Source organism: Stenella coeruleoalba (assembly GCF_951394435.1).
Source record: "Stenella coeruleoalba genome assembly, chromosome: 2".
Classification (NCBI taxonomy): domain Eukaryota; kingdom Metazoa; phylum Chordata; class Mammalia; order Artiodactyla; family Delphinidae; genus Stenella; species Stenella coeruleoalba.
Genome location: NC_137147.1, coordinates 155,013,867 through 155,025,963, shown reverse-complemented (window position 1 = coordinate 155,025,963; position 12,097 = coordinate 155,013,867). Strand labels below are relative to the sequence as shown.

Genomic DNA, 12,097 nt, shown 5'->3' with positions numbered 1-12,097 from the left:
TTTTCTCACTAAAAATGTTTGTGCCAGCTATTCTTTGAAACTGCATGTGAAATACTCTACTATCTAGCAATGTACCTCAAAGGTACAGAATTCCTAACCTGAAAACATAGGTCAGTTCTTGTATAAATTCATGATAGTAATGTTGCTTAAAACTAGTAACATCAGGAACTTCTACAAAAGAAAAGACAAAAAGAAAAGAGGAAAGCTTTATTTACCTATAGGAGTTAGGGTCTTGGTGTTCCTGTATCTGTGTATCTGAAAAAAAAGCATCATCTTCTTCTTCATCACTATGAATGCTTTCATCAGAATCATATATAACTCCACTATCAGACAAAGGGAGAAATGGCTGCAATAAAATGTGAAGTTATTTTTAAATGTATAATTGGGTTATTTTTATCCTAACTTAATATTGAACATTTTAAATGGTGTCAACCTAAACTAAAATTTTCTTTTGAAAATGATACTAGACCTAGGAAAGTCAGGAAAACCAGGTTAAAACTCTCAGATTCAATAAAATAACTGAGTAGCTAGATACGACACAAATATTTTTTTTAAATGAATGGTCTTTTTCAATAACTAGTTCAAAAACTCTGAAGAAAAAAGGTGCATTAAGTAACATAATACCAAAGGAAAAACTTTATGAAAACTGTGAAAGAGCTACAGTGAAGGAAATTACAAATCCCTCTAAAAGCTAAATAAGGAGACTGAAACATGTAAAGACTATCATTCTTTAATTTACAGGTTTTAGGTAATCCCCATGGGGATTTCTTTTCCTTTTTTGAAACTTGACAATGATTGTAAAGTTCATAGGGAAGAAAATAATAGGTAAGATTAGCTAAGAAATCTTTCTAAAGTGAAAGATACTATTTCTTAGTGGATATTAAAATAAATAATTAAAATAAGTGCAGTCTAGCAATTGATAAGTGGAAAAATATAGTCCAAGAAGAGTATATAAATAAGAAATTAATATATGACAAATATAACATCTTAAGTCGTTGGGAGGAAAGGAAGGACAACTAGTATAAGTGTGAGAATAGAAGATAAAGAGGGTACTAAAGTCTGATCTTCACTTCATTTTAGATCAACAGGAGAGTTAGAAATTAAAAAAAAGAGAGAGTTAAAAAGTTAAAAAGAATTAGGAGGAAGATGGGCTTCCCTGGTGGAGCAGTGGTTAAGAATCCAGGTTCAAGCCCTGGTCTGGGAAGATCCCACATGCCGCGGAGCAACTAAACCTGTGTGCCACAACTACTGAGCCTGCACTCTAGAGTCCATGAGCCACAACTACTGAGCCCGTGTGCCGCAACTACTGAAGCCTGCGTGCCTAGAGCCCGTGCTCCACAACAAGAGAAGCCACCGCAATGAGAAGCCCATGCACCGCAACAAAGAGTAGCCACCACTTGCAGCAACTAGAGAAAAGCCTGCACGCAGCAACAAAGACCCAACATAGCCAAAAATAAATTAATTAATTTAAAAAAAAAAAAGGATGAGGCGGAAGAGAAGGTGGAGGAAACAAAGGAGGAGAAGATAACAAAAGTAAACATTTATTAGTGGAAAGGACTTTCTCTGCTTAAAAACAATGTAACAAATCATTTTTTAAAAGTATGGATAGACATGACTAAGTAAACTTTTAAAAACTTCTGTATGTCAAAAACAAACAAAAGGCAAATAAATCATTTTTCAAAAGTATGGATAGACATGACTAAATGAACTTTTTAAAACTTCTGTATGTCAAAAACATAAACAAAATTAAAAGGCAAAGAATCTGGAAAAGGTATCACAAGTAAGGTAAATTGTTAATATCCTTAAAAATAAAGAGTTCATTAAAAGTAAGGAAAAACATTACAATTCCAATAGATAATTTTGTTCAGAACATGAACAGTCAATTCCTCACAGTAGAAAACCTAATGGCAATAGGTTCATTAACATTTTTTGATATCATTAATAGGAAATAAAAATTCTTTAATCAAATTAACAAAAATGAAAAAGGAATACTTAATGAGGGTAAAGTCAGATGCATGCTCACTATTCTCAAGGGAATATAAATCAGTAATCTGAAGATATATATATAAATATATATATATATATTTCAGATATGTATCTGAAATAATCAGAATGTGAACAAGGCTTATCTAAAAAGATACTAATCTCAGCATTATTTATAAAAATGAAAAAATAAATACAGCAAATACTGATAGGCAAATGGTTATGTAAACTACAGTATACTCATCAAGCTGACTAGTTATTTGGTCATTAGAAATGATATGTACCTAGAAACAATGACAAACCCAGTGACAATGAGCACCCATATACCCACTTGTGGTTTCTAAATTAGAATTTCCCACAAAAAGGAACCAGGTTCTTTGGAGGTTGCTCCCACTCTGGGGCAGGAAACATGCAAAATTAGCCTAGAATGACTTAAACTAGAAAGAAAAGAAACTCAAAGACTATTGGAAGAGTTCCAAAAAGATTCAGGAGCCAACTGGAAGAGGCTCTCATTGGCAAAGATGGGACAATCTGAACATCCATAAGAATAATAACTGTACTGGATTAAAATACATAAAATATGTTTAAATCCATAATATAACAAAACTAATAACAAAACAAAGTTCACTGCTTCCTCTGAAGGATGCTAGAGAATCAACTCATCACTTTGAAAACTGGCACAAGAAGCAAAGAATAAAGCACTTATCCTGTCTTTCTCTTTCAAAATGTAATTCAGGATAACCAAATAGATTGATGGAAGAAAGTATTCCAGCAAATAAATGAAGACTAAATGAGAAGATATCATTATCATAATTTTAAAACTACCCTAAATTTAAAATAATGGACTTAGGCAAAAATCATCAACTAACATCTCAAAAAGAGAGTTTCCTGATGGAAATACACAAAACCACCTAGGAAGTAACCCTGTACTCCCCTTTCCCTATCCAATCAGAATGGAATCTGATAAAGCCTCTAAGTTTAACTTTCACTTTACAGAAAAACAGAAATCAGGGGAACATGGTCAGAAGACCAAACATGGGGATGCCATCAGCAAAAGCCACTGAGAAATTTTAAAGGACAAATTTGGGGGCAAAAAATGGGGAGGGGGGTAAATTTAACAAAGAGAGATGGAGGTAGAACTTATAGATTAAAAGAAACTTAAGACATATCAACCAATTGCAATGTGTGGATCTTATTTTGGACCCTGATTTAACAAACCAACTGTTCAAAAACATTTAAGGTGTAATGGGGAAAAATGTGAACACTCTCTGGATACTTAATGATATTAAGGAATTGTGTGTGTATGTATGTGTGGTGTGTATGGTGTGTGTGGTGTGTGTGTGATAATGCTAGTGTGGTACTGGTTCAAAATCCTTCTTTTCAAAAAATAAATGGTGAAATATTTATGAATGGAATTTCATGATGTTTGGATTTGCTTCCAACCAATCTGGGGAGTGGGAAGAAGTATAAATGAAACACATGTAAAGAGGGAACACAGGTAAAGAAGGAAACCTATCAATAGAAGGTGATGTGCTTGAAAAAACAAAGTGCAGAAAAGCACACACCCAACACGGTACAAAATGGGACTATGTTGGATCTAGTCACGATGAGTATTCTGATCCCCAGAAAAGTTTTCTCTGCTTTGGAGAAACAGAGATATGTCATGGGACCTCATGAAACCCATGGTCTCACGAAACCCTCAAATACCCATCCATCTCCTTCTGCTCTAATTTCATGCTGACCAAGGGAACTACTGATAAGCAGAAGAAGGGAAGTTAGATGGTAGATACAGGTATTCCAGTTCCTAGAAAAGGATGATGCTGATTAAATGTTAATAAACTAACTTTTGGTTTATACCTAAGTCCCGTATGATTCTAATTTGTCTGGTCCATTTCAAGTATCTGATCATTCCTGAATGATTATTCAGTTTCTGGAGTTGAGAGATTAATGCCTAAACTATGGTGATTCAGCCCAGAAGCTGCCCCGTCATTCCTATGTGATGCAAACCTAAGAGTTAATAAAACAGACACACATAAAGCTTGCATTCCTCACGCCCCTTACCTTTGCAACAAAATAATCCCACATACTGAGTTCAGGAGGAATAAACTTTTCTTTGTAAGATGGTCTTTCTGCAGGCACTGGTGGTGGGGTAGCATCCTTTACAGGTCTTCCAGGAACCAGCATTCGCATGTTAAACCTCCTGCGGTGTTTATCTATGTCTTCAGAAGGAACAGGAGGTGCTGAATAAAGATAGAAAAAAAAAAAACTGGCCTTATTTTCCATTATTAATTCAAAGAGTTAACCTTTCTTTTCATCCTACTCTTGCCATGTTTTCAGTGTAGACTAAATTACTTACATCTGTGCTTCTAAACTTTTCTAGTTACTGCATCAGTTTTCCAACAATCATGGCAGAGATGCAGATGAGGATAGAGTATAAAAGATTAACTTGCAATGAAGCAGCCTATGTGCTATACAGAATAAGAATTCAAGCGATTCTATATACAGTGTATTAAATAAATGATATATTCAACAAATAGTACAAAGAGTGCTTGAGTGATTATTTCTGGCTGTGTTGTTCAAGAAAGATTCATTGAATGAATATGTAGGATGTAAAGCATGCCTTAAAAGAAAAGCAGAAGCTCACTGTGTAAAGAGGAAGTTGACACCAGAAATGAATGAACAAAGGTTTGGCTAAATGAGGAGTAAACTTCTTTTGCTAGACAGGTGTCAGGGAGGGGAATAACAACGACAGTCTGGAGTTAGGGTGGGACAAGCCTGTGGATAGGAAGCTGGGAGCTCATCCTATGGGCAATTCTCATGAAAGTGTCTTGAACTAGGCACAGGATGAGGTATAGTCTGCAGGATCAATTAGAGAGGAAGGTGGAAGAATCTGACACAAGAAGGACCTGAACTAGTATGGTGGGTGGTAAAGACCTAGAGGAAGTATTAGATATGAGAAATACATAAAAGAAATATCAACAGGACTCAGAACTAACTGGATATGAGAGAACCAGAAAGAAGTCAACCTGGTCCTCTTCTGAAGCTCCCCGTCATAGAAAATGATAATTCTATCTCAAGTTCTCTTTGATGAATATGACCACTTTTCACTCTGTCCATCACTAGACTAAATCACTTTTATCTTTTTTTTTAACTGAGGTGAAATTTACATAAAATTAACCATCTTAAAGCGTACAATTCAGTGGCATTCAGTACATTCACACTGTTGTGCGACCACCATCCCTATCTAGATGCAAAGCATTCTCACTACCCCAATGAAAACCCTATACCCATTAAGCAGTCACTCCCCATTCCTCCCTCCCTCTAGCCCACTGCAACCACCAGTATGCTTTCTGTCTCTATGGCTTTACCTATTCTGAATATTTCATATAAATGGAAGCATGCAATGTGTGACTTTCTGTGCCTGGCTTCTTTCACTCAGCATAATATTTTTGAGGTTCATGCTAGCTATATAGCACGTGTTAATACTTCATTCTTTTTTTACAGCTGAATCACACTCCATTGTACTTATATACCACATTTTGTTTATCCATTCACTCTTTTTTTTTTTTTTTTTTTTGGTGGTACGTGGGCCTCTCACTGTTGTGGCCTCTCCCGTTGCGGAGCACAGGCTCCGGATGCGCAGGCACAGCGGCCATGGCTCACGGGCCCAGCCACTCCGCGGCATGTGGGATCCTCCCAGACTGGGGCACGAACCCGTGTCCCCTGCATCGGCAGGCGGACGCTCAACCACTGCGCCGCCAGGGAAGCCCTATCCATTCACTCTTGATGGTAATCCACAATTATCTTTTAAGTGGGCTATTCCCAGAGCCTCCCACATAGCCTCCCTACTTTTATTCTTTCACAGTCTATTCTCCACATAGCAGTTAGAGTGGGTCTTTTGAAAACCTAAATCAGATTATGTCACTCCTCTGCTTAAAACCCTCCAGTAGTTTCCTGTCTTTCTTTAGAACAACAACGATAGTTTTACATGACCCATGAAACCCTCAATGACCTTGGCCCCAGTTACTTATCTTACCTCATCTCTGACCACACTCCCCTGAATCAGGATAGCCATTCTGGCCTCCACTGTAGTTCCTGGAAAAGGTCAAACTAGTCCTACCTCATGACTTTTGCACTCACTGCTCCGTCTGCCTGAAATGCTCTGGCCCCAGATATCAGCACGATCTGATTCCCAACTTCCTCAGGACTCTGCTCAAATGCTATCTAATCAGAAATGTGTCTTCTGATCACCCTAACTAAACTGTTCCCATCCCCTTTCCCTCATAATTCTCTGTCCAGTCACTCTCTTTTATTTTTATCATAGTTCTTCCCATACCTGAAATATTATCACTTGCTAATTTATTGTGTTTACCTCTACTGGATGTAAGCTTCATGAAGGTAAGGGGTTTGTCTGTTTTGCTCACTCCCATACCCCAAAAGCCTGGCATAGAGCAGGTGTAAGTAAATGCAAACATGAATACGTACTCAGAGGTTTAAGCATGATGATTTGATGAATGTATTACCTACCATGAAAAAATAATAGAAAACTCAGGAAGAGAAAAGAAGTGATTTGGGAGGAAAACTTTTAAATTTACAGTGGATTACAAGTAGGTAGGAAGATGGAAATTAAGAATCATCCACATGCAACGGGACTGGAGACAACGCAAGTCGATAAGACGGCCTACCTTACTCTGACTTACGTAGGAACCTATCCATCTGATGTGATCTTGGGCAGTAAAGACACAGGTTAGAACCTGTGCCATTTAAACTCTCTGTGCCACTAACTCCTCATCTGTAATATGACCATTTCTAAGGATGAATTAAGACAGACAATTTCTGTGTTTCAGCGCCAAGGTGTAAACATTTCCCGTGGCATCAGTCTATATCTTACCATCCTACCATCTAAAAAAGTGGGCTAAAAAATCTATTTTGGTCCATAAGAAAAAAAAAAAGAGGACAGAAAATGGAATTTAAAAACCATGTGCATGATTGGAACAGCCTTCTTGTCTATTACCATAAACGTAATCTGAAGCCAACTACTGGTATACTCTGTAAAGATTATGAGGATTTATTTAAATCTTTCTCTAATTAAAAACTATCCTTTTTCCATGACCTTATTCCTTAACATTGTCTCCTTGCTTACCATTACCTTTCCTTTTTTCTTTTTTATCCTCCTCAAATTTATCCTGGTTTACCAAAAAATGTTAAACTGAAACTATATTCTTTATTCTAACATAAGTTTAGTTATTTATTACCCTAACAAGAGTGATTATACCTTAAATATCAGTGATTTTCAAAATAAAAATTCTTAAAACATTAAAAAAAACTTTTACTTTCACATTGGAAACTATTTACATTTACATACCTTATTGGTATCAAATTGATCTTACCTGAAATATTTTCGGATTGTCTTTGAGGCTTCACAACAAGTTTTATACCTCCCCCAAAAACAGCAGCCCACATTCGATTGTTTAATGGGTGGGCTGCAAGTCGAAATAATTCATTGGAGGAATTTGTGGCAAGAGCATGTATCAATAAACTTAAGTACACAGCAACAACGGCTTCACACAACAAAATGTTCAATTTTGGCTGGTCTTCATCTTGGGCTGAACTCAAGAGATTAATAAGTGAACTCACACCTGTAAGGGTATATAATATTATAAGAAGTCTATCAGCATAAAGCTCCAGAAGGAAAAAAAATCCAAATTTGCAGTTTAACCAAAATTATGTATCTATATTATACTATATATATAGTGTGAATATATACACATGGAGATATATATATCTCCATAATTTGAGCAACAAAATGATAGGAATGGTTTAGAAGCTATAGAATAAAATAAGAATCCATTCATCCCTACTGATATAATAAATGAGTGAATAAACAAATTAAAAGAAGAGAAGAGAAAGCTCTTCCTTACAGAACAGTTTCAACTAATACGTAGAAGGATGGATAGAATTAGAAAATCACCGTCTCGTAATCCCCACAGTAATATCTGATTCAGTCAGGAGTCATCACTGGATGCTATAATTAGTGGGTAAAAGTATGATATTTTACACAATCTCAAACATTCTCTTCAAAAGATACTCACTAATTGCAAAGGAAAAGAAAGTAACTTTACAAAGGAGAAATCTGGCAGAAACTACCGTACGAAGTGATCAAAGTTAATGGCACCAGTAATGGGACCAAGTGGCATCATGTGCCTCTTGATATTTTACACCGAGAAGGGTACAATCGCTCTTCATAACCTGAATCTAATATTAAGAAGACATCAGAAAAACCCAAATGGAGGGACACTAAAAAATAATTGGCTAGTGCTCTTCAAAGTGTCAGTGTCATGAGAGACAAAGAAAGAAGGAGGAATACGTATTAGAGGAGATTCATGAGACAATACAACTAAATGTTACATGGAAGACCTTAGTGGGACAACATGTGAAACTGTCAAAAAATCTATAGATTAGAGAGCAGTATTGTATCAATATTAAGATGCTGAATTTGATAACAGTGCTATGGTTATGTACAATAAGAGAATGTCTGTTTTTAGGAAAGATAAACTGATATATTTAGATGTAAAGGGGCATCATGTCTGCAACTTACCCTCAAATATTTCAGAAAAAAGTATATATTCACACGGACACACAATAAGTGAGTGAGAGAGGAGGAGTGAATGACAAAGCAAGTATGGTAAAATGTCACTGTTTGGGGAATCTGGGTGAAGGTTACACAAGAATTGTTTGTACCATTTTTGAAACTTTTGTTAAGTCTGAAATTATTTCAATAAAATATCAAAACGACAACAATATGTTTTGAGAAACTTATGCATAAATGAATTTTAAATACACACTTGGAGTCCGTCACTTCCTTCTACTGCCACTCTTCACAATGATCATTAACATGTATCCACAGAGTTATAAAGCAAGTAGAGCAAAAATTAAATGACGTGGCAGACAAGGAAAGTATATTAAGAGAGTGGAGAAGGTTTGAAATAACTGTTATGGAGAGTGAGAAAGAGCCAACCGGAGGAAGAGGACTGGCAGACATCATAATATATGTGCCACAGAATGGTCACTCCTTTCCTAACATACATCTACACTCTTGAGAATAACTGTATTCTGATATATCTATGAAAAAAAGCTCTGTGATACTGGCTCTCTAAGATTCTAATTCGGGATGTCTAAGGATAAGAAACATGACGTGCTCACCCTTGCGAAGGATGTTAAACCTTGCTTTTTTATGCTGGTCAACACAGCTGGTTTTTGAAGCCTTAACTTTCTGGGTCTTCAGACAACATTACAGTACTTAAGAATTCCTAATCCATGGCAGAAAACATCATCAAAACCAAACAAATAAAAAACTATTCACCAAATCCACAAACAACAACAATCAGGAAACCAGTTGGTAGCTTTGTAAAAAGGAGTTGCCAAATAGAAGATTAAAAAACAAACAAACAAAAAACACCACTCAGATTCTCTCTCACCAGGCCATTGAGCAGGAGAAGAATTTGGTGTTGCATGTTCTTCAATGCTTTCTGTCCTTAGCCTTCGACGATCACTTAAAAGAAGTCCTTGATAAGCCATTCCTGTAAACTGGTTCCCTTCTGTCTGACTGCTAAAACAAATAGGGTTCAGTTATTTATGGTCTTAATAGAGGTAACAAGCAATTATACCCTATACGTATTTATTTTAGATAACTAAAACAAAACTCTTAAAACTGAGTTCACTGTTCTAATAAAAACTTATTTCAGAAAGTTCTTTAAATTAGTTACAAATATTTATCGATAGCTTTTTAAAACAAAATACCAAATTTTCTATTTAGGCAGATGACATTTAGTCATTAAAACCTTTTCCAAATGCCACCTAGTACTTAAAAATCTTTTCTATATTCACTTATTTGTATTTTTTTAAAAGTCTGCTGTAAGGAGACTACCGAAGGTACTAAGATATATCAGAAAGTTTCAGGGCACTATTTTGTTGCATTTCTTAGTTCTGTAAAGTCGTGCAAGCTCAACTCTGAATTAAAACATCAACTAAAATCTGAAGAATCCTATTTTAGAAATACCTAGTCCTAAAGCCAAATGTGCCCAAATATTTACTTCCCTCATCTTTATGGAGTGGGGGAAGTACAAAAGAAGAAAATAAATCTGACTCCCTGGAGAGTCAATCACAGCCTAAAAACTAGAAAATACACATTCAAACAAAATTTATTTGGATTCTTATCTGGCGCCATTTTAAGCAGTGACTGATATCAAACAAGTTGTCTTTGATCATTAAGATGACCACAGGGCTTCCCTGGTGGCGCAGTGGTTGGGAGTCCGCCTGCCGATGCAGGGGACACGGGTTTGTGCCCCGGTCCGGGAGGGTCCCGCATGCCGCGGAGTGGCTGGGCCCGAGAGCCATGGCCGCTGAGCCATGCCCGCTGGGCCTGCGCGTCCGGGCTCCGCAGCGGGAGGGGCCCCAATAGTGAGAGGCCCGCGTACCGCAAAGGAAAAAAAAAAAAAAAAGATGACCACAGTCAACCAAACAAACTCTTTTTCACTTATTTACATTTTTAAGTTTTTGTAGTTACTTAGACATGGCCTTATTAGGCTAACATCAGAGAACAGGCCATTTTGAGAGAGTAATTCCCTATGCAATAACAAATCTTCCCACAAGAGGCTGCTGAATTTATAAGAAAAAAATCTAGATATATGTGTAATATAAATTTAATGTGATTCTATTTATATTACAAACTTTTCATTTATTAATACAATCCATTTAAATCTAGGTCATCTTTCCAAGTGATTCAATTTCTTACTACTTACACTGCCCCAGTCATTAAAATACAGAGTATACACTGATGAAGGCAATTAGACATTTAACAAAAATTCAAACCATTACATATATTGATTATCACTTCTAAAGACATACAGAAATGGGTAAGTAAAATAGATTTTAATAGTTCAATGATAGGAATGTACTTTCTCATTTTTCAAAAGTTCTTCCTCTTTCAACTGAAAACCAAACAAACAGAAACTAATCTAACACTAAAAGGAATAGTTCCTAAGGGGGAAAAAATAAGAAAACTTCATATCATAAATTACTTTGGATAGTGAACACTTCTTTTTTTGAAAACAAACAAAAAAAAAGATGGTGATGATAATTTTCCTTTACTATTTGTCATTTTCTATATGTCTCTTGTTACTAGGTAATAGCTAAACTAAACAAATAATTATTTTATTTCCCATTCTCATCTATTAAAGTACACATGGTGGTCATATTTGAGGATTTTTCAGTCCCTAGGAAGCAGAACTTTAATATAACTCTGGAACAGTTTAATGCTTTTGCTGTATTAATACTATTTAGGTACTTTTTTTTTTTTTTTTACCTGTAGCTATGACTGTCACATAATGCTTGGTAAATTGATGCAGAAAGTGATGCTGCTAGTGAATGAAGTGTGTGCACCTAAAACCAAAACAGCCACAATTACATTTTGTACTAACATTTCTACACAACAGTAGTATGTTAAAAATCAGAAAATACCCAGGAAACTAGCAATATCGTAAATAAAACTAGGTCCTACATGAGACTGCTAACTCTACCTTAAAGCTTCTAAAATAAAACTCATCCAATTCAATATCCATGCTCACAACAAAGCTAACTGGTTCATATGCATCTTTATCAAATATTTATTACCGTGAGCCTGCCACTTAGCAGGCCCTAAGCAAAGTGCCAACGTTCACATTGCTGGGACTGTGTCCTAGCCTGCTAATGAATAGCCTAAGTAGTAATACTCAAAAAAAGCAGAACCAAAATCAGCTTGGAATTTTTAGAGCTTTTATTTAAAGTTGCCTTATGAAAACTTCTCCTTGATGAAACTAAAAACTTGATCTTATCAGTAAGAATGAATTAAATGTTTAGAAAGTATATCAATCACTGTCTGAAATGCTTAATTTTCCAGAAAGCAAGTAACCCACTTAGTACTTAGAAGTAATGCAGTCTTAGAATTTTAAATTTTGAAAGTTTAAAAATGATCAATATAATATAAAAACCACATCCTACAATGCCACACTGAATCAGCATTTTGAGACTCACACAATCTTAAAATTTGAAGGGATCTTAGAAATAGTTTCATACT

At 35.8% G+C, this 12,097-nt stretch overlaps 1 protein-coding gene across 6 annotated transcripts in view; it reads right to left on the bottom strand.

Moving 5' to 3' along the window:
• DMXL2 (Dmx like 2) overlaps positions 1-12,097 on the bottom strand; it is a 157,199-nt gene that overhangs the window by 15,371 nt on the left and 129,731 nt on the right. For 4 of the 6 annotated variants that reach the window (XM_079913056.1, XM_079913058.1, XM_079913060.1 and 1 more), the window contains 5 exons: positions 11,348-11,424; positions 9,462-9,592; positions 7,374-7,622; positions 4,045-4,223; positions 216-346 (listed from right to left, as the gene is read on the bottom strand). In XM_079913056.1, coding sequence (XP_079769182.1) covers positions 216-346; positions 4,045-4,223; positions 7,374-7,622; positions 9,462-9,592; positions 11,348-11,424 — 767 coding nt within the window. The remainder of the gene's footprint in view (positions 1-215; positions 347-4,044; positions 4,224-7,373; positions 7,623-9,461; positions 9,593-11,347; positions 11,425-12,097) is intronic. The other 2 variants (XM_079913057.1, XM_079913059.1) reach the window with 1 other exon arrangement.